Below are 20,319 nucleotides of genomic sequence, written 5' to 3' on the forward strand. Positions count from 1 at the left end.
GCTCAGCACATTCTGAGAATGGGAAGAGGTCATCTGGTGCTGCACCCTGTCCGCCTACTTCCAAGTCTATCACACACACTCAGAGCCTCCAGAGTGCTCTGTCTGCGACCTCAGATGCTCTCAGCACGTCAGGTGTTCACTGGAATACATACCTGAGATCCAGCCACTGTAAGCACCCCTCCCATTATAGGGCTTCTCCAAGACCCGTGAGCACCCACACTCCTGCAGCTCAAATCTCTCCTCCTCCCTGTGGCTCCTAACACTTGCCGGCCCAAGCAGAGTCTGCAGGACAACCAGCCTCACAAGTATCAGCTCCACCCCACTCTCAAGGGTAGGGCCTCTTCTCAGATGGAGGCAGCACCATCTTCCACTCTATCATTGTTCAGCAGAGCTCCCCTCCCTCCAGCTATCCCTCCTTCTTGTCCCATGGCTGGCACAATGGCAGAAATTCACCTGCTCACTCCAGGGATTCTGGGGTCTGCACCTCCTGCAGTCTAGGGTTGCTTGTGTGGCTGATAGTCACAGGCTCACCTGAGAGGAAAGGGGACATTCCAGGACTGGGGACATAGCAGCTTCAGCTTCTTGTTCTCTGACCTGTCTGTCAGAGGAAGGCTGGGTCCTCTTGGGATGAGCATGAGGCTCAACCCTTGGCCTAAGGCTAAGCACTCATGACGCCAGCACATCCAGTATTTGAGCCCCAAGCAAGTACCTTAGTGTGGGTTCATCAGCCAGAGCAGAGACTTTACAACTTCTAAATGAGGTGTTCGGGAGGAACACGTGCACGCACACATACACACACACACACACACACACACACACACACGTGTGTGTGCAGGGAACCAGCCACTGTCTACTTCTAGAGTCCCTTCCTAGAGCAGGAAGCCTGATACCTTGGTCCTCAGGGCGGAGGATATGTCCCCAGTCTCCAGGAAGTAGAGCCTCGTTGTGTAATCCAGGATCTATAGATCTGGGTCTGCCTAGCTTAGCTGTCTCTGCCATGAAGGGCATTGGGGGACGGGCATTCTCATGGAGGAAGGAATTCAGCTTCAGCACATGTGCTGGGGAAGGAGACATCAGATGGGGCCCAGCTGATTTCTCATCCGTAAGGATGAGGCCGGGCAGGGTGGGTTTCACTCACTCCGTATGGCTGACTCGCAGGCCTGGCTCACCAACTGGAAGATGGTGGCAAGGGACTGTGGCTCTCCCTAGAAAGAGGACATGATTTGGGAACCCATGACAGGTGTCACAAGGGAGCCCCAATCTCCAGATTGTGGGCCTCACCCACCTTCTCTCCTCGTTCACCTTTGGACCCTGGTAGACCCTGTAGCAGGATAAAGGGAAAAGGCTGTCAGCATAGAAGCAGGGAGCTGCAGGCGTGGCAACATGGGTGTATGTGGTGGCAGGTTCCAGATGTATATGTCTGCCCTCAGTTCCAGCCCAGAATGAGCAAGCGAGGCTGGACATCCACAGAGACAGCTCCAAGTGGATCTGGGAACGATCTGCAAAGAATCTATCCCCAGCCGTGCATTTTGTGCTGGGGAGGATGGGTAGAGCTCCCAAACAGGTGAAACACTGTCTAGAGAACAGACCCTCCCTTGGCCCAGAGGCAGGGCTGAGCCAAGAACGCCACATCATCCTGCTTCTCCTTCAGCTATGCCCACACTATAGAGCCCACTTCAGGGGCTCTAAGCTGCTGAGACCCTATTTCTCTTGACTGAAGATTAAAGGTGACCTAAGGAGCTGAATCCTCATAAGTCAGCTGCTGCCTCCTTCCATGGAAGCCACAGGAAGCTCTGAGCAGGCAGATCTTCAATCAGGGAGGTCCCTGTTGCTTGGCTGCCTGGCTGGAGTTGTCTGTGAGGGGGTACTTACTGTGGGACCCACAGCTCCCGGGGCTCCTCGCTCCCCATTGGTGCCCCTGGCCCCTGCCAAGCCCTGGAACCCCTGCAAAAATGCAGATATCAGAGTTTGAGCCCCAAGGAGTCCATTCCCCTGTCCTGGCTTGATATCCACAGTCCCAGTGCCCAGCGAGGTTAATTCTAGCTACTTGCAGGCCTTGCCCTCCTCCCTAGCATGCTCTGAGTTCTGTACCCAAACCAGTGTTTATAAGACAACCTTTAATCTTCATCCAGCACCCAGACTCTCCACCAGCATCCAGGACAAAACCCTACCTATGCTCAGTACTCAGTCTCACTCTGCATCCAGGGTAGACTATCCGCCCCTCACCCAGCACTGAAATGCTCCCTGCTAGGCTCTGGGTACTCTGGCAGAAACAATAGGATTCACCCAGACCCAGAGGGTAGTCCTTGCAGCATATCCTGGTGGTTCTCAGCTGCTGGCCTAGGGCACCCTCTCAAAGGTTCACTGGGTATAGAGCTCACAGTGAAGACCTTCTGGGATTGAGGAAAGAACGTCTTCTCAGGGTGAGGAACCCCCAGCCTTCCTGCTGGTCACAGGCTGCCTTTGATGTCCCAGCTGCTGGGGACTCTGACAGCCAGTCTAGACACCTAAGAGGCCCAGTTGGGAGCCCTGGCACCCCTGCACTGTAGAGTTAGGGTGCAGGTATGATCGGGCCCACACAAGGACTCCTTTCCATAGGAACCTGTTCCAGGGGCAAAGGGTCTTTTCTGGTGTAAATTAGGGATGCTTCAGTGTACAGACATTTGGATGCCCAGCAGAACCCTGTGGAAGGCTGCAGTGGGAACAGTTCCCTCCTCTACAGTGGTCTGGCAAGGGATGTTCAGTGCCTTTCTCCCAAACTATCTGCCCAGTTCCAGGGAGCCTTGGGGATTCTGGTCAGAGCCTACCCTGGGGCCAGGTGGTCCTGGCAGGCCAGCAGGTCCCTCCAGTCCTCTCATGCCCTGGTGAACAAAGAAGGGGAAAATTGAGATGGGAATTTTTATCAGCCCATGCTTTCTACAGTGATCATCCCAACATCCCCTGACAGATTCTTCTCGGCATTCTCTTCTGCCAACTTGATGCCCTTTGGATCCAGGCTAGTACTACCCCAAGAAGGTTACCTACCCTGGTAAGGTGAGATATACAGCTTGCCCCAACTCTGATTAGAGTAGCTGCCTCCCTTCACCCCACCTCGGGGTGACAGCATTTACCCTCAGCATGGGCTGAGATAGCTTTCTTCCTAGCCAGACCTTAGGAAGTAAGGCAGATGAAGCCTTGGGTGGAGAAGGAAGCCTCCCCACTTCCTTGTTCCCTCTAGTCTCTGTCTCTAAGACTCTACCTGGGCCCACTCTCTCCCACTCACCACCCACTGGGCCTGGAGCCAGTACCTTTGGTCCCTGTAGGCCAGTTTTCCCAGGGATGCCTTGCTGGCCAGAGAGGCCCTGTGAGGGAACAGAGATAGTCCGCCAGGGCAGAGCCAATGTCATAGGCGAAGGAGGGTCCTGCCTATGCCATCACCCTGCCTTGGCCCTGTCACATTACCTGCAAGCCTGAAAGTCCCTGATCCCCCTTCTCTCCTTTGGCTCCTGGTGGCCCCTGGAGGGGAAGATGGACTGAGAGGTGGGAACAAAGACAGAAGGGAAGAAGACACGTGCAGAGCAGCACCTACCATGGGTCCCTGGACTGCGCGGCCCTGGGTCCCTGGTGACCCCTGCTGACCTCCAGGGCCTTCGGGTCCTGTTTGTCCAGGTGGACCCGGCTCCCCCTGGAGATACAAGGAGGGGTTGAGAAGGCACACCCTCTGTCCCTTCCTAGTCACCCCATGTCCTCTGCACTCTACCTGACGCCTACCCTGAGGGGATCCTGACAGGACCTTATCTGTAGGGAATAATCAGCCCCTAGTCACATATTCAGAGCCATAGACAAGTCAAAATGGATCCAGGATTTGAAGCTAATTCCTCCACCCAATCCTGGTTCTTCTCTTCTGCTCTGGTTCCAAAGGGGGAAGGCTTGGAGAAGAAGTGTGCACAGAAATCACCAAGAGTAGTTCGCTGGGCTGATACAAGGGTACCGGTATCTCCTTAAGCTCTCAAACCCCAAACACCAACCTCGGTTCTCACAAGCTCTAAGGCATGGGTGACATCAGATGTTTAAACTGAGATTGGGGGAAAAACTTCCAAACTTTTTTTTTTTAATTAAGCAAATCAGTGCTCCAAACACGACACAGCAAACTGCTCAGTCTTATTAATGCACAACTATAAATAAAATACTAGCATGCAGAACACTGGCACATACTGAACAGTAATAAGGAGTGTCACCATGCTAGCTCCCTAGTGACTGGAGAGGACTTCGCATGTGGGGAACCAGCAAAATTAATAGCAAGTAGCTTCAGGAAGAAAATTGCCTGATCGTGTCCATAATCACTGAACATGTGATATTGATATATCTTTAATGTCTGTTTTTATTTGTTTTTCAAATGTCAAATAAATTAAGATTAAAGGAATTTTGCTATCTGGTTAAGGGTCTGAATCAGCTCCACATCTAATGCATTACTATGAAGCCAAAGGGAAGATAAAGCCATCTGTATTACATGACACCATTTGACAGAGTTCTATTTGCTACCATCACTAGGCAAGAAAAAGAAAACAGAGTTATAAACACTGTGCTGGAGTGCACACGATCTCCTGTGACTCTGAAACACATGGAAGTAAACTGATCACAAGTAAGAGAAATGAGAAAGCTCTACACAAGGACGACCCTCAGTGCCACTTCTTTCTGAGTGCAGCTATAACCTGAACTTGACCCCAATAAAAACAACAACTGCATTTCCCAGTCTAAATGGATGAGTGACTTCTACAGCTCAAAGTGAATAAGCGAGGAGGCCCAGACAGGGCTGGCAAGACTGCTCGGTGGGTAAAGGCATTTACCATACTAGCCTGGTGACTTGGGTTCAGTCCCCGGAACTCGCATGAAGGTGAACGGAGAGAATAGAGTGGTCCTCTGACCTGCACGTGCATACATACAACCTGTTGTGAGTTGAATCTGCCCATGTTAAAGTTGTAGGTATGGAGGGCCACTGCCAGTGGACAGGCACGGTTTGGCCAGGCTGGGCTCATAGCCCGGTAGACAAGCCAGCAGGGAGAGGTACGGCTAGATGAAGGTGGTACTAACTAGCAGGGCTGAATCCTCAAGAGACGGACTAGAGGCTGGGTTTTCAAGGAGTAGAAGATGGCTTTTTTCACCTCACACCATCGAGCTGGGGATGAACCAGCGTGTGCAGGCCTGAAAGGCCTAGAAGTCCCAAAGAAGCCAGAGGATGTTCACTTCATACTCTCAGATTGGGGGAAGCCTTTTACACTTCGATTGTATTTAACATATTTGTTTAGTGTTTGTGGACACGTGTGGAGGTCAGAGGATGACTTGAGAGTGTCAGCTCTGTCCTTTTATCGTGTGGGTCCTGAGAAGCATTCACGTGGTCAGACCTGGTGGCAGGCAACTTCACCTGCTGCTGGCTTTCCCACTTTGGGAGGTCATTTAAAATAGCCTACAAAATTCAAAACCCAGAAGAAACAGAGCAATGATGTAGACTAGACAAAACTTACCTTTAAAATCTATATAGAAACCAGCCGCAAACAAGGTCAGAAGACACACAACTAACAGCAAGGAAGTCACAAGTCACTTCAACAGCATAGCTGACCCCAAACTAAAACTCCCTACAGTGGGGAGCTGGAGGACATATTTCCAACAAGAAAATCTGGAAGCTTATGAAAGACTTCCAGGCTAGTCTAGGCGACAGAGTGAGACCCTTTCCCAAACCAACCAACCAAAGGAAAAACAAACAAACAAACAAAAAAAACAAAAAGAAAAAAAAACATAGTTATGTCCATGTTCCCCACCAGACTGCCTAATATCAGCCAGTTATCCAGGAGTGGTTTGGAGTACAGCTGCCTCACCCTGGGAGAGCAGGTGCACATGTTCAGCTTCAAGGGGGCACAGCTGGCACTGTGCATCTAAGGACACAGGAGTCCATCCCCGAGGACACTGGAACTCCTGCAGAATGTGCCCAGACAGGGAGGAGCGAGCACTGCAATGTCTTTAGAGGGGGCCAAGCACTCACTCCACTCACAGAAGGCTGACTACCTTACAAATGTCCACAGTACAAAGACCTCAGCCAGCTCTGCCCAAAGATGCACAGTCCTTCCCAAGAGGCACTGTGCCAGGCTTAGGGCAGGACACGACATGGGGGTGCAGTTTTACAGGCCCTCTGGAGGGCTAAAGGGAGGTGAAGGTCGAGGCAGGGGAGGAACATATCCCCGAAGCCGCCACCACTTGCACATCTTGTACTCTGTACATGTGGCGCTGTGGTGTACCAATCTAGAAGCAGGCAAGAACGGCACCTTTTAGGCCACTGTGGGGATGGTACACTGCCTTCAGCTTCACACTCCTTGAACTAAGACCCTCATCCCCACACACCCCTGTGCTACGGAATGAGACCAGTTCTACAACTCTCCCCGAGAAGAAAATCATCCTGCAGCAGGCTGCCATTCAGCTGTTTTATCTGTCAGACTATAGCAAAGATGCTGTCCTTTCCATGTCAGATAGTGTTTGCTAAGACTAACACAATCCCTGATAAAGGTTTGAGTGGAGCAAACACATACGTAATGTTCCCAGAGTCTGATTCCCTGGTTTTGTCTGTGCGCCATGCATACTGAACTTGTAGTTTTCTCTGCTGTTCCCCAGACTCAAACGGAAGGGCAAAGCACTGTCTGTGTTTGTCTCTGAGTAGTCACCTGTAAACTCACTTTACTCATCATGATTAACTTTAATGATTCATTTTTTCTGGGCTGTTGGTGCCACCCCAGATATTAATTTTACATCTCAAAAAAAAACCCCCAAAAAACAAAAAACAAAACAAAAGTCATCTGTACTCTGACATATCCACAGAGCTCTGCAGACTCAGACCCTTTCTCCAACATGCCCATAGACCCTGTGGACAGCACAAACTCAGAGGCTAATTATGTTTGAAAACACTCTGAAACTCAGTCTCCAGTGTGTTGTGGTTGGAGGAGTTAGCAAGTGTCTATGGAAGGGAGTGAACAATGAATCGAGGAGCTGGGAAACCTGGACACACACACAGGCCCTCCCAAGCCTCAGTTTCCCCATCTGTGCCATGTTGGTGACCCTGCCTATGAGAGTGGGTAAAGAGCAAATATCCACTAAATACCAGGTTTGGGGCCAGATGTCCAGCAGGTGATAGGGGAGCAGAAAATGATCCCTGGTTTCCCTGTGATGACAGATCCCTGCTTTTCTACAGGGGGGAGGCTTTCCCTGTGCTCTGAGTGTGCAGGGTCCCTCCACTGCAGGCAGATCAGGTGTATGGCTCCTGTACTACACAAGACCTACCTTGGGCCCTGGGTGCCCCTGCTGTCCTGGAGGGCCGTTCCTTCCAGGGAGGCCCTGTGAAAATACAGACAGGACTGAGTACTAGCTCCACCGTAATCCTCAGTCACACTCAAACTCCCTCTTATCATCAGCTGTGGATTCCCATCTGTGTTGCTGGGGGGAGGGGGGGAAGGATTCTCTAAAATGGAAGATGTCCTTACTGCCCTCCTTCTCATTGCTGGGCATCCAAGGAAGTAAAGCAGACTTGAGGCCTATATACAATGACACCCGTGGACCACCAAGAGCAGACTAAGTGCTATTGACACATGCCCTGTGACCACTGACTCTGCAAGTATTGCAGCCCAAAAAACTGGCCCAGGAGCCCTGGGCTTGCAGAGAGAGGAGACCAAAAGAGGTATGAACATCATTTAAAGATGCCATGGCCTGCCCAAGGTAGAGGGCTTTATAGTGCTGGCCAACTCCTTTCCAGTACCAAGGCTATGGCTTGCAGTTTACCACATGATAGCCCACCAGCCACCACCAGTACAGTCCTGGAGACCTGCTGGACCTGGACTCATTCCATTAGAAATATTGGAGAAACTCTTGATTTCCTGGCAGAGAAAGGCCGACATCTGCCCACAGATGGAGGGTACATCTAAGAGAGCAAAGCTCAGCCACCATGCAGAGGGGCTGGCTGCACTGGGAAGGTGGGCCTGATAGCCACAGAGGAAATCTGAGGACGCCTGTCCTCTGTGTAACATGCCTGTGGAGGGTTGTTGGTGGACCTAGTTTCCTGAAGGCTGAGGTGAGGGGCATAGGCAGACCACTCCATCTAAACCAGTGGCAGCAAAAGTCGATGATCACCCCCAGAGGAGAAGATGTTGGACTCACAGGAGGGCCTTGGGGCCCTGGTGGCCCAGGGGTCTCAGATGAGTAGGCACAGGCTGAAGGGAAGGCCGGGCACGTCTCTCCATCCCTCTGGAAGAAAAGTAATCATTTGCTTAATGAACCATTCACTGGATCTCATCTGATTTAAGACTCAGCATGGCCAACAGACACGACTCCAGGAGACCTCTAGAGTCATCACCAGAGGTAGGGCAGGGCAGAATCAGGGCTGCCAAGTCCTGAGTGTGCAGCAGGCTCAGGCACCCTTCCTAGACACCCACATGAACCCCGTGGCATGATAGCATCTCCTTTTTCTCACTCTCCTTCCAGGCTCCTAGCATGTCCAAGCCCAGTGTGGGCTCCCAGGAGCTCACTAGTGAGGAAAGCTCTCAAGTCCCCAGCAGGCCTAGAATGAGCTTCCACCTGGGCCTATAGAGAAGGGGAGAAAGCTTCTCTCTAGGGATGAGCAGGGACTTCTGACACATAGGTGTCACTGATGTAAACTGGCTATCCCAGTCCATGATAGTTACAGTAGCTATAGGTGAAGCTTCTTGGCCTTCCCCCAAATACCTGTGGGGGAATTCAGACCCCTGGACACCTCAGTCAGAAAGTCTGCTTTCATCTCTCTCAGTATAGTGGATCTAGGTAGACCACCTACCCCAGACTCTGTGTCACAGTGCCTTAGTGGCATTCTCACAGGACCCAGGACAGTGTCCAGGGCCTTTTTGCCACCTACCAGTGCAGGAATCTCACAACACCTGTCCTTGTCTGCCCAGGTATCACTGCACACGATTTGCAACATCTGGATCTGGAACTGTGAGGCAGGGAAGGTCAGGCCCTATAGGCAGAGCCCACCCATCCCATGAGACAATGCCCAGACTCACTGTGGCTGAGCTGCTCCGTGGCCCTCTGGCCTTGGCTAGCCTCCCTAGTGTGATGAAACCACCTGTGGGTGGGCTGCCAGCATCCCCAATGGGCCGCTCAGCCACCTTCCGACAGTCCACATAGAGTCTGACCTTAGAGTGGCCTACAGCTATATGTACCTGCAGAAACCACAGTAAGTCTCCCACCCCAGATCACATCAAGACAGATTAAAGGGGCCAACACATAGGGTCTGGGATCAAATTCTGACTCTACTCTGGAACCTACTGAGGCCTTAGCTTCCCAGAAAAAGCTGCTGAAGGAGCCTCCCCTCTCCCCCCCCCCCGCCCCCCCCAAAAGAGTTTGCTCTCTGACCCAAATTAAGGAGGGACAATCAGAACAGTGGAGCACAAGGGTCAAAGGCCCTATATAAATCAGTGTTTGACTCTCACAGAAGACAACCACATGCAGGGAGGGACTGGCCAGAGGGTCAGGGCTCAGACAGACAGTTCCCAGGACCTTGTGGAAGCTTCCAAAGAAGATCTTCTTTGCATCCTGAAGGTCAAAGGTGACCTCCTGCAAGGCTGCCCGGGAATCATGGTTGAAGTAAGTCAGAGACTTTCTGCCAGCTGACGGGGAGGATACAGAGCAGATGAGAATGGTTGAAAGAGAGAGGCAGTGACAGATCAAAGGCCCTACCCAAGGCCGAGCGGGGCCCCTCCACAGTGCAAAGCCATGGCGATACCCAGGGTATCTGTTCTCATTGATGGTGGGCGTCCATGCCTAGCTGCCTGGGGAGACCCACAGCTTGGTCTGGGGGTTGGCATCCTTGGACTTGTGTTCCATGAAGTTAAGAAAGTAGGCAGAAGCCCCCATCCCTCCCAACTGTCAAGGGTGATATGGGGTCCACAGTCACCATCCAGCAGAACCCCGAGGACGGGCTGGAAGTCTTCAGCCATCATCTGCCACAGTGCAAAGGCTTCCCGGGGTGTCTCAGGGAGTAGACGCACAAGGAAGACAATGGTGTGTTCTGGTGGCAGGGTTGATGGGTAGATGTCACTGGAGAGACAGGGGGTGGGGCAGATTTCAGAGGACTCAACAGAGGTATTCTTGGTTCAGTTTCTCAATAAGGAACATGGAAGTATAACAGAGCACACACACACACATACACACACACACACACACACACACACACACACACACACACACACACACACCCCAAGGGCCCTAAGCCAACAGACCCTCTGCTCTCTGAAGCCAGGCCAAGACTACAATGGAGGCCACTGTACAGGGTTGCTCTCACTGAGTACATGTGCTGAGTTATCTATCAGACCAGCAATGGGGGAGTCCATGTCCATGCGGATCCAGGCTAAGGGCAGAATAATGGCAAACCATGGAGCCTTGAGTAAAGAATAAAATCATTCTTATCATTCTGCATCTTGCTATTTGCCTTTCATCTGCTCTCAGGATAAAAGCCAAGAGCTGGAAAAATACCAGCTCAGCCGTGAGCCTTTATTTTCTTTTTTCTTTTGCTGGGGACAGGAACTCACCACATAGCCTAGGCTGGCATTAGAGTCATAGTAATCCTTTCTCAGCCTCCTGAGTTCTAGGATTTGAGATGCTACCATGCACAGAACAGTGCCACAGTTCTCTGAGCACAGTGGCTGTGATGGTCTCACAATCATTTCTGGGGCAGCTCTCCATTCCACCACAGAAAGGATTCCTGTGCTCTCAACAGCCAGAGTCTCCTTGTACAGCAGCTGGCATGATGGGGGCCACTTGTGTTAAGTGGGCACTCTGAGGAAATTAGTCATCTGTCCTGCCCTCTTTTGAAGCCCAGAAAGGCAAATAGATAGACAGGAAAGGATTTGAGGAAAGGATCAATGAAGGCAAATCACTACTGGGAATGTAGGCAGCTTTGATTCAGTTTTGTGGTTAAGAGTAGAGACAGGGACAGTGAGGGAGATAAGAGAGGCAGAAATAAGACCACTCAACTGCCTACACTCCAGGTAAAGTGGTTTTGCCTCATGAGTTTAGTCCCCTGACCAGTTGAACCACCAGACTAGATCTTGGACTTGAAGGATGAACCTCCTGCTCTGTGGTAGAACCTCCCCACCATCAATGAAGGGGCATGTTGTAAAACATGGTCCTTCAAACAAAACAGCTGCCATCTTCATCAGATCAGCTATGCCTTCTAACAAGAGGTCATGTAACTGGACCTACTCATTGTAGATATCCCTCAGAGGAAGGGGTGGGGAATCACTGGAGTCTCGCCTGAGATTCTGGCTACTCCCTCCTGCACAGTTATTTGCCTGTACTTCGGCCCTAACTGCATGCTGCCTTAGAGTCTCTAGAGTCTATACATTGGGAGAAATTAACTGAAGGAGAGCACCATTTATGTGGCTATGTGATAGTCACCATTCACGCTGGGTAAAGTCTTCTGGTAGAGCTTGCTTTAGGCTCCTGTAAATAGCCTCTCACCCATGCTCTGTAACTGAGCCTAATTAATTCATTGGTTCCTGTGGGGCTTATAAGGAAGGGGTAGATGTCGCTTAGGTCTACCCAAGTTGGAAACAAGCACAAGTCTCACAACAGCACAAAAGTGGGGCAAAGTGGGAAAGAAGGACGTTTGTAGCAAAGATAAAGAAGGAAAGAAGAGGCTGGTGAAGGAATCCAAAAGATAGTCATTAAGGTGAGGGAAAGCCTTGTACGCCAAGCCTGACATGAGGGCCACGGACACATGAAAGCTGGATGACAAGGTCAAGCACAAGGTACATGTGTCAATGGCCATGCCTGCCTCAAAGGACACTTCTCACAGCAAAGTGTGCAAGGAGGTGATACAGATGGAAAAGTTCTCAATATCACTGTCACTGAGAAAGTGTAAAACCATATTGAGATACTGCCTTGTAGTCAGAAAGACAAAACCTACTGAGTGTTGGTGGAGAGAGGAGAGCCTTGCACAGTGTTAGGAGGGTAAATTAGTACAGGCACTATGGGAATAAAGGATCCACACAAAAACAAAAGAACTACCAGATGGTGTGGCAAGTCCACACCTGGGTACAAAGGAAATGAAATCAGACTTTGTGGTCACTATACTCCACTCAGCAGAGGCAAGAAATGGAGCCAATCAACATGACCATTAAATTCTGAGTGAGAAATGAAGCTAGGTTTTGAGGACGGAGAGGTAGGCGTGCACCTCAGGGTAGGAACAGTAGTGAATGCTGAATGGTAAAAGCCACTGACATGTGAAGTTCAGGGAAGGAAGGGCATAAAGAACTGGAGTGTGGGTTCATCAAGGACGACCGCAGACAGTCACCAGCCATGCAGTTCATAAGACAGGAAGAGAAAACTTGGCTTGCACAGTAATAAAATAATAAGTGTTGGAATGAATAGCTATGCTTACCCTTATATAACCATTAACTAAGTTACATATCTATAGGAAAGATGGTAAGCCTGTGTGGGTCTCAGATGAGCACACAGGAAGGGCATTCCCCAAACCTCTCTCTTGCTTGACCAGGAGGCTTCTGCATGCACCTGCCCAAAATTTCTAACTGTTCTCATGGAGGGGCATAAACAGGGATGAGAGTCCCCAGTGTGCTGCTTGGGCCTGGACCCCAAGTTGTTGTGGGGGCCCATGGTGCCATGCTCGGTCCACTTGGGGGACTCCTTTTTTGCTCGTGGGAGCACCTGGTAGTGCTGTAAAGGTCAGGGCTTTTACATCTGTGAGGCTTATTTATATTTTTATTACATGCCCAGGCCTCAGTTCTTCCAGGTTTGGGAAGTGAGCCTGATACTCAACCATACTGTGTGGTTCAAAGTTCAGGCTAAAAACATGAGACACAGAGATATGGGTGCCTTCTAGATACTATGGGCTTTTTGGGCCTTCTCATGGCTTCTTGGGAAGCACCCACTTCTTACAAACCTAGGATGGTGATAGATTTGCCAGTCAGGATACAGAGCAAATACAGAACCTCTTAGAGGGAACAGTGCCATGGCTTCTATGCAGAATTTTGTGAATCTGAATGATCTCTGGGCCACATAGGAAAAAGTCCCATGCATGACTTCAAGTCATGCTGGCTATGGAGCCTAATTCCACACACAAGACTTTATTAATCTGTCAAATAAGCATTTCTGGAGTGCACTGAGCTGAAGCCAGTCTATGGCCTGCTGACATGGTATCAGAAGCTAGTCAATTCTGGGACAGGGTCATGGCAGTTATGTGGCAGGCCCACACCAACTCTTCCCACCCAAATTACATAGCCCCCTCTTGCTCCCCCATTTCCCTTGGCTCCCTCGCACCTGACCCGACGCATCAGTTGAGCATCCTTGAAGAGAGTGAAGGTTGGGACCACACCCAAGGCTGAGGGCTCCATGGCCACTCCTCGAATAGAGGCATACTCCTTTGCCACGAGGCCAAAGGCCACCATCAGGTCAAACCCTGGTGGAACAGGGAATGGTGACCAGGAATAATTCAGCACTGCTGAATTTCCCTCTGGCCAACACAGAAGCCTCAGGCAGCCCCTTTTGCTCCCTGTAGCCTGAGGATTCTATGGTCCTGACCCCAGCTACAGGCTGAGGCTGTCTTATGAGCCATTGGGGTGATCAGTGTCATGGTGGATTCCTCCAGTTCCCCCCTCAAGTGTCAGCTCCTTTTACAGAATTAATTGGCACAAATAAGAGAGTGAAATCATGCCGGGCGTGGTGGCGCATGCCTTTAATCCCAGCACTCAGGAGGCAGAGGCAGGCGGATTTCTGAGTTCGAGGCCAGCCTGGTCTACAGAATGAGTTACAGGACAGCCAGGGATATACAGAGAAACCCTGTCTTGAAAAACCAAGAGAGAGAGAGAGAGAGAGGGAGAGAGAGAGAGAGAGAGAGAGAGAGTGAGTTTGTAACTGGTGCTTAACTGTGCACCAGCAGGTGTAGAGGCTCAGCTCTTCTGAGGCCTATTTCAAGGAAGCAGCCATGTCTACCCATCCCTGCTTCAGGGCAGTGGCAGCCCCAGGCAGGCTCTCTTACTGGAAATGGATGAGGTATAGCTTCATACTACAGAGCCTACCTACCTACCCTGTATTTTAAGACCCTCCCTTGCTGGACAGAACCATGCCTCATGCTAAGCATCTGTTCTCACCCTCTTGCATAGTACTTATGAGGACTCCAGGCTTTGTATCAGACACCCAAGACACCTGGCAACAGGGAGACACCTAGGGCCTGGACATGCCTAGACAGCTCAGCCTCTGCCCTGCACATGCAGATGCTAACTTTGGAACTCTTAGTTCCCCCACTGTGAGACAGGAATAAAACTCCCCTGCCAGCCTTGTGGACCCTGTAGTTGATCCTGCCCCAACCTTGGAAGAGTCAAGAAAACAGAGCAAGCAAACAATAGAACACAGCTGGCACAAATATACAGGACCTACCTGAGAGTGAACTGTCCGGGTGCAGGGCTGGGCAGGCTGCTGAGAGGACATGAAGGGTCTGGTGAGTCACAGCAAAGCTAGCCCAACTACCAGAAGGACCACTTCATGGGCAATGTCAGGCCTCGGGTGAGCACAGGTGGACCTATGCTGAGGTAGGCGCCTGCTCCCCTTGCTTCCCTTTGTCACACCCTGCAGTCTCTGTTCCTCACTGCCATCCTGGGATCACACTAAGTGGGCGGATGCTCCTGCCTACCCTGTACACCCCAGGCCAAAACCAAGGTTCCATTGGGGACTCTGCCTAAACACGTTATGGGCTCCAAATGAACTGTAGGCACCAGATGGTAGGGTCAGGGAGATGACTGGAAGCAGCGCAGGTCTGGAGGTAAGGAAGGGTACAGGCTGGCCCTGTAGCCAGTAGAAGGCAGATGATGTCACAGTCAGGGCTGCAGGCCTGGTGGTCATCCACTGAGCAGTGAGGGACTGGTTGTATAGGCACTTGGATTGTAAGTGGATGACCCCAAAGGGGGCACTACAGCTGAGGTAGTAGGTGTGGCAGCCTCTGAAGGCCCTTTGACTTCAGCAGCTGTGGCTCCTAGGTAATTGTTCACAGCTAAGCTTGGCCTTGTGGGTTGGAGGATACCAGGCCACTAGAGACCTACCTGCCATGTCCTGTGGCATCAAGAGCAGGTCTTTTCTGGGCAGAACTCTCCATACTCTCTAGACATTTCCCAGTCACTCTGATCCAGCTTGCTCTATTTGCTTTAGGCACCCTGCTGTCCATGGCATCTCTACATTCTGTGTTGTCACTGGGGCTTCCCTGGGTATGAGGTCTCACTAGCTCCGGGGTGTCACTGGTTCTGGTGCCTCACTGAATCTGGGGTCTCACTGAATCTAGTATCTGGCCTACTCTGGAGTATGACCAGTTCTGAAGCCTGACTTGGCCTAGCATCTAGCTGGACCTTGAGTCTGGCTTGGGCTTGGTATTTAGAAAGAGCTGCAGCATTGGTGACCACTAACCTGTGCGGTATGTGGCAGACACTGCCATGCTCTCCCCTGCTCCGTAGACAGCTGAGACCAGGACCCTGTACTTGGTGGCAGACATCAGATCACGAAGCACAACATGGCTCCTGGTGCCTGGTACAGAGATCTGTGGAAGGAGGAGGCCCCTAAGCCTCTCCTCTTAGACTTCCTTCTCCTTTCAAGGCTATACTCCCTCTTCCCATCTTTCCCTCCACAAAGAAGCTGCTGCTACCCTCAGTAGACAGGTAAGATCCACACCTAAATCCCTGGATGGCTCCTAGCTCTTTATACAGACTCACTGATTTCTCTGGTCCAGAGCCTGAGGCCAGTGTGTAGTTGAGCCGGTAATGGAGGACATGGCCACTTGGTGGTGTCCAGTTGACCTGCAGGCTGTTGGGGGTCTTCGAGGACAAGGCCAGGCTGGATGGGGGGCTTCTGCTTGCTGCAGCTATCCAGTGGCAAGGCAATGTGGAATTCAACACTTTCCAGAATAGAGGTACCCACTCCCAGAAGGCCAGATACCCAAATGGTCTTGCACTATGTCTAGTGCCCTGACCTGCCCAACCCTGCGCATTGCCCCTGCTGAGTTCCCCAGCACCCGTAGAAGGTCTTGCATGGAGAGCTGTGCCACCCGTGCTGGGGAATTTGGACCTCAGCCACCCCAAGATTTGTTTCCCTTGTGGGCTCAGATCCAATGGTCTAGCCCAGAGTCTCAGGGACTCAGGTAACCTGCTTGTTAGTGGGTCTGAGAGTACGAGGTCCTGGGCATATGGATCAAGGAAGGCCTGGGTCCCCTCTGTGCTGCTCCTGTCCCAAGACCATATGAATGGAGGATAGGCCACCTACAGGGGGTGTAGCGGAGGGACACGGGGTCGCTGCGAGTGCCATCCCTGTAGTAGGCAAGGATGGTGATCTCATATTCCACATGTTTCATCAGGCCAGGCAAGATGGCTGTGCCAAGGGTCCCTGGGACAGAGATCTAGAGAAAGGCAGGGGTCCACCTGGGTCATAGGAAGCCTCACCTCCAAGAGACAGATTCACAGGCTATGGGCAGACAGATCGTCTCAAGATACAGGACTGGGATGGGCACAGAGTCTAAGCCTCACTTGGCCTTGGGATCTGGGGTCATAGGATTTTCTCTGAAAGGTCACCTGCCCCACGTCCTTACCTCATGGGCCTTCCCTTCTCCCAAGGGCATCCACTTGATCTGATAAACAAGTACACCAGACAAGGCAGTGGCCAGCCATGACAGCTTTACTGCATCTCCCGGGAGCTCCATCACAGACAGCTGGCCAGGGCTAGGAGCTTTCTCTGGAAGATGGGGTGTATAAATGGAGCATAGAGTGCTGACCTTAGCGTTTACTTTTAGACAAGGGTCGGCCACATGGAGGAATGTCCCTGGCCCCTTGTCCAGACACTTGTCCCCACCTGCCCTAACACAGCCAGAACAGACACCCAACATAGGCCCTTCAGTAGGACATAGGGGCACAGTCCAGCTGCACCCCAGCCTTGACTTCGCAGACTCACGTGTGGTTACATGGCCAGTCAGCACGGAGGAACCACCCCCAAGGTAAAAACAGGTGACTCTGATGGTGTACATGGTAGAGGAAGAAAGTGGGCCCAGAGTAGCTGAAGTAATGTTCCCAGGAACCTGAGTCTGAGGGAGGGATACAGGCAAATCCGTCAGGAACCTGAGCTCAGAGTGGGGACCCAAGCTCAGGACCTATAGCCAGGGCTAGCCTGTGAGATGCCCAAAATGGGAAAACTGCAATCAGCCATGGATCTCCAGCATGGCCCATGAGTGGGAACTCCTCTGCCTGTCTCACCTTTAAATCCCACAAAACATTCTGCCTCTAAATTGAGTGAAGCCACAGCCTCAGCATGAACATTCTGCATCTAAACACAGCCTCAGCATGAAATCACTATGTATGTATATGTGCACACACACAGGTATGTGTGCATATGCATGTGTGTGTCTTTGCTTCGAACCTAAGGATGCTAGGCTCCCCATGTCTGTGTGGATGCTGCATCTACCTAGGATTCTGAGTCCTCTAGGAAGCCCTTGAAACTTTTGGGCCCCTGCTCTTACCTGCCCAGAGTGGCTGCCATCGCTAGAGACGTAGCTGACCTTGACCAGGCGCATGGGCCTCTGGGCTTCCCAGGACACACAGGTTGAGTTGTAGCGAACATCTGAGAAAGTCAGGTGTCTTGGAGGCCCCAGGGCAGCTGTAAGACACAGCGAGGCCTCAGGGGCTGGCACCCTACCCTTGGGACTAAGAGAAGAGTGGGCGGTACTGGGCCTGAGGGCATATGGGTCATCCAGGGTTATCTGTGCTCTCCCACATAGAGCAAAGTAAACAACAGAATAGGGGAACGGCTATGTCAGAGGTTCTCAACCTGTGGGTCCCAAACCCCTTGGGAGTTGAACGACTCCCCCTTTCATAGGGGTCACCTAAAGCCATCCAAAACCACAGATATTTACATTATAATTCCTAACAGTAGCAAAATCACAGTTATGGGGTAATGACAAAAAATAATTGTATGGTTGGAGGGGGGCGTCACCTCAATATGAGGAACTGTGTTAAAGGGTCACAGCATTAGGAAGGTTGAGAATGCTGGGCTGTGTGACCAGATACTCACAGGTCCTGGCACGGATGCTCTGGGCCTCGCTGGCCTCTGGTCCCCGAAGGCTCTGCACTGAGACAGCATAGTCCTGGCCAGGCTCCAGACCATCCAGCAGTACCTCAGGCTGTCCCACATGTACCTGGCAGGGACATGGTGACACAGTACTCTCTCTCTACACTGAGCCTCACCATCTGCCCCACCCCATCTCTCTCTCCCTGCCTCTCACCTCTCTCTTTTGCTCCTCCCCAGTGGAGGTAGCCAGCAAGTACTGCACCAAGTATTGAGTGACCCCAGCAGAGGGCGGCCAGGTGACGCGGAGAGTTCTGGGTGTCACTGCAGCTAGGGTCAGTGGCCCAGGTGGAGGCAGGGGTGCTGAGGAGGGGATGATCATCAGGAGAATCTCAGGGGAATTGTGGCACATGCAGAACTCATATACATGGACAACAAAGCCCTTTTTCCAGGGACAAGACTTTGAGTAGGTAGGGTTGTACAGATGGCCAGGTAGGCAACCACCATGCAGAGTACAGAACTCTAAGTCACGTGTCTCAAATGTCAGTGGGCTGTGTTTTTGGCTCACAGTCCTGGGGGAGCCAGATCACCCTGCTAGCCTAAGGCAATTTGCTACAAAGGTGATAAGGGATGTTGTATCCAGGCTCACACACACAAATCCTCACGTACTTCACGAAGGTGTCTCTCTCTGTGAATGACTGGAAGAGGCAGATCCAGAGGCATAGAGCAGAGCAGAGGTTGCAAGGGCTGGGTGAAGGTGTCTATGAAATGTGCAGTTTTCGTTGGGAAATGAGTATGATCTATGATAGTCTTGGTACAAATAGCCCTTAATATACTGTCCTTGTTTGTTTGTTTGTTTGTTTGTTTGTTTGTTTAGGTTTCTGTCTTTTGAGACATGGTTTCTCTATCTAACTCTAGTTGTCTTGGAACTCACAGAGATTCACCTACCCCTCCAATGCTGGGATTAAAGGTGTGTGCTACCACAACTGGCAAAGCCCTGGATATACTAACAGCTATCCATTGTCTCCTGTAAGTGGGTGAGTGTGGGCGCATGAGCCCTGTCTCAATGGAGCTGTTAACCAGAGATCATTATAGGTCCAGCAGAAGGCTGAGAGACAGTGGCCTCGACCATGTGCTGTCACCAGACAGGATAGGAGCCTTAAGAAAGACATCCTGGCAGCAGCAGTATTGAGCCATGGCGTGATACAGGGTCAGAGAGTCTAGATCCCAAGCCTCTTGTGGCTTGTGGGAACACTTCTGACCCAGAGCTGCCTGTAGTCATGCTCTGCTGGTACTATCCCCAAAAGGCAGGACTACTCAAAGGCCACCCTTTTACCTGTGGTTGCCCGGCCTTGCAGGCTCTTGCCAACCCCACTCTCATAGACAGGAAGCACAGAGACCAAGTATTCTGTGTTGGAGGTCAGGTTTCCAAGCTCCATGGATGAGACAGGCCCCTCCACCACCACCTGAGCAGGAAAACTTCATCAACAGGGTATAGACTTGGGAGACATGACACTGCCACCCTGGGAGATTGGATCCCCACATGGAGCAGAGCAGCACCAGGCACCATGGAGACAAGTGAGACTGTAAAACAATCCACTCATCTATCAGTGTCATCAAAACCAATCTGTTGTCTGTAGTCACAGCCCAGCACTCCACATTCTGACTCTGTCCGATGGGCCGTATCTGTGTGTAGCTACTCACTCCCTGCGCTACCCTGGATCTCCTCTCATGCAGACTTTACTCATCTCTAGGCCCTCATTCCGGTGTTCAGCCACAGCTCAGCAGAACCCACCTGAACCATGCCGGTTGAATCCTGCCAGCTGCCCCAACTCCCAAGGATGGTCTCAGCAGAGGCTGAACCAGGGGACCCCCTCTTACCTCCTTGGGGGCACCACCCCTAGAAGGCTGCCATACAATTAGATACTTGAGGGGTGGGTATAAGGCTGGAGTCCAAGACAGGTGGATACTGGATGAGGTGGCGTGGGTCAGGGTCAGTCTGGTGGGCGTGGGGAGGGGGTCCAGGACCCGAGTACCTGCTGCTGGTTTGACTGTGAGGAAAGGCAATCAGGGACCAAGCAAGCACACCCACATACTCCCTCTGGTGGCCATGTACAGGAAGGACAGGAAAATCCTCCTACCCCAGCCCACAACATATCCAAGGAGGAATCCCTCTGGTCAGGGCTACACTCCCTTATGGGTCATGAAATTGGCCCAGTATAG

The 20,319-nt window shown here is 51.6% G+C and overlaps 1 protein-coding gene across 2 annotated transcripts in view; it reads right to left on the reverse strand.

Annotated features, from left to right (window-relative positions):
- The window catches only part of Col20a1 (collagen type XX alpha 1 chain), a 34,390-nt gene that overhangs the window by 1,171 nt on the left and 12,900 nt on the right, over positions 1-20,319 (reverse strand). Inside the window, exons 10-36 of one of the 2 annotated variants that reach the window (XM_085831616.1) lie at positions 19,978-20,147; positions 19,433-19,562; positions 18,314-18,459; positions 18,103-18,226; positions 17,552-17,688; positions 16,990-17,119; positions 16,631-16,773; positions 16,309-16,441; positions 15,762-15,910; positions 15,460-15,589; positions 14,443-14,481; positions 13,327-13,465; positions 9,944-10,086; positions 9,547-9,656; positions 9,051-9,209; positions 8,903-8,980; positions 8,173-8,259; positions 7,303-7,356; positions 3,569-3,664; positions 3,442-3,495; positions 3,288-3,341; positions 2,808-2,861; positions 1,873-1,944; positions 1,286-1,321; positions 1,139-1,205; positions 891-1,058; positions 454-531 (exon numbers count right to left, since the gene is read on the reverse strand). In XM_085831616.1, the coding sequence (XP_085687742.1) occupies positions 458-531; positions 891-1,058; positions 1,139-1,205; positions 1,286-1,321; positions 1,873-1,944; positions 2,808-2,861; positions 3,288-3,341; positions 3,442-3,495; positions 3,569-3,664; positions 7,303-7,356; positions 8,173-8,259; positions 8,903-8,980; positions 9,051-9,209; positions 9,547-9,656; positions 9,944-10,086; positions 13,327-13,465; positions 14,443-14,481; positions 15,460-15,589; positions 15,762-15,910; positions 16,309-16,441; positions 16,631-16,773; positions 16,990-17,119; positions 17,552-17,688; positions 18,103-18,226; positions 18,314-18,459; positions 19,433-19,562; positions 19,978-20,147 (2,876 nt within the window). In that variant the 3' untranslated portion in view covers positions 454-457. Of the gene's footprint in view, positions 1-453; positions 532-666; positions 1,059-1,138; positions 1,206-1,285; positions 1,322-1,872; positions 1,945-2,807; positions 2,862-3,287; positions 3,342-3,441; positions 3,496-3,568; positions 3,665-7,302; positions 7,357-8,172; positions 8,260-8,902; positions 8,981-9,050; positions 9,210-9,546; positions 9,657-9,943; positions 10,087-13,326; positions 13,466-14,442; positions 14,482-15,459; positions 15,590-15,761; positions 15,911-16,308; positions 16,442-16,630; positions 16,774-16,989; positions 17,120-17,551; positions 17,689-18,102; positions 18,227-18,313; positions 18,460-19,432; positions 19,563-19,977; positions 20,148-20,319 lie in introns of those variants that run through there. The other variant, XM_085831614.1, reaches the window with a different exon arrangement.

This window comes from Mus caroli, unplaced genomic scaffold, assembly GCF_978045245.1.
Source record: "Mus caroli unplaced genomic scaffold, Mus_caroli_1 scaffold_2, whole genome shotgun sequence".
NCBI lineage: Eukaryota > Metazoa > Chordata > Mammalia > Rodentia > Muridae > Mus > Mus caroli.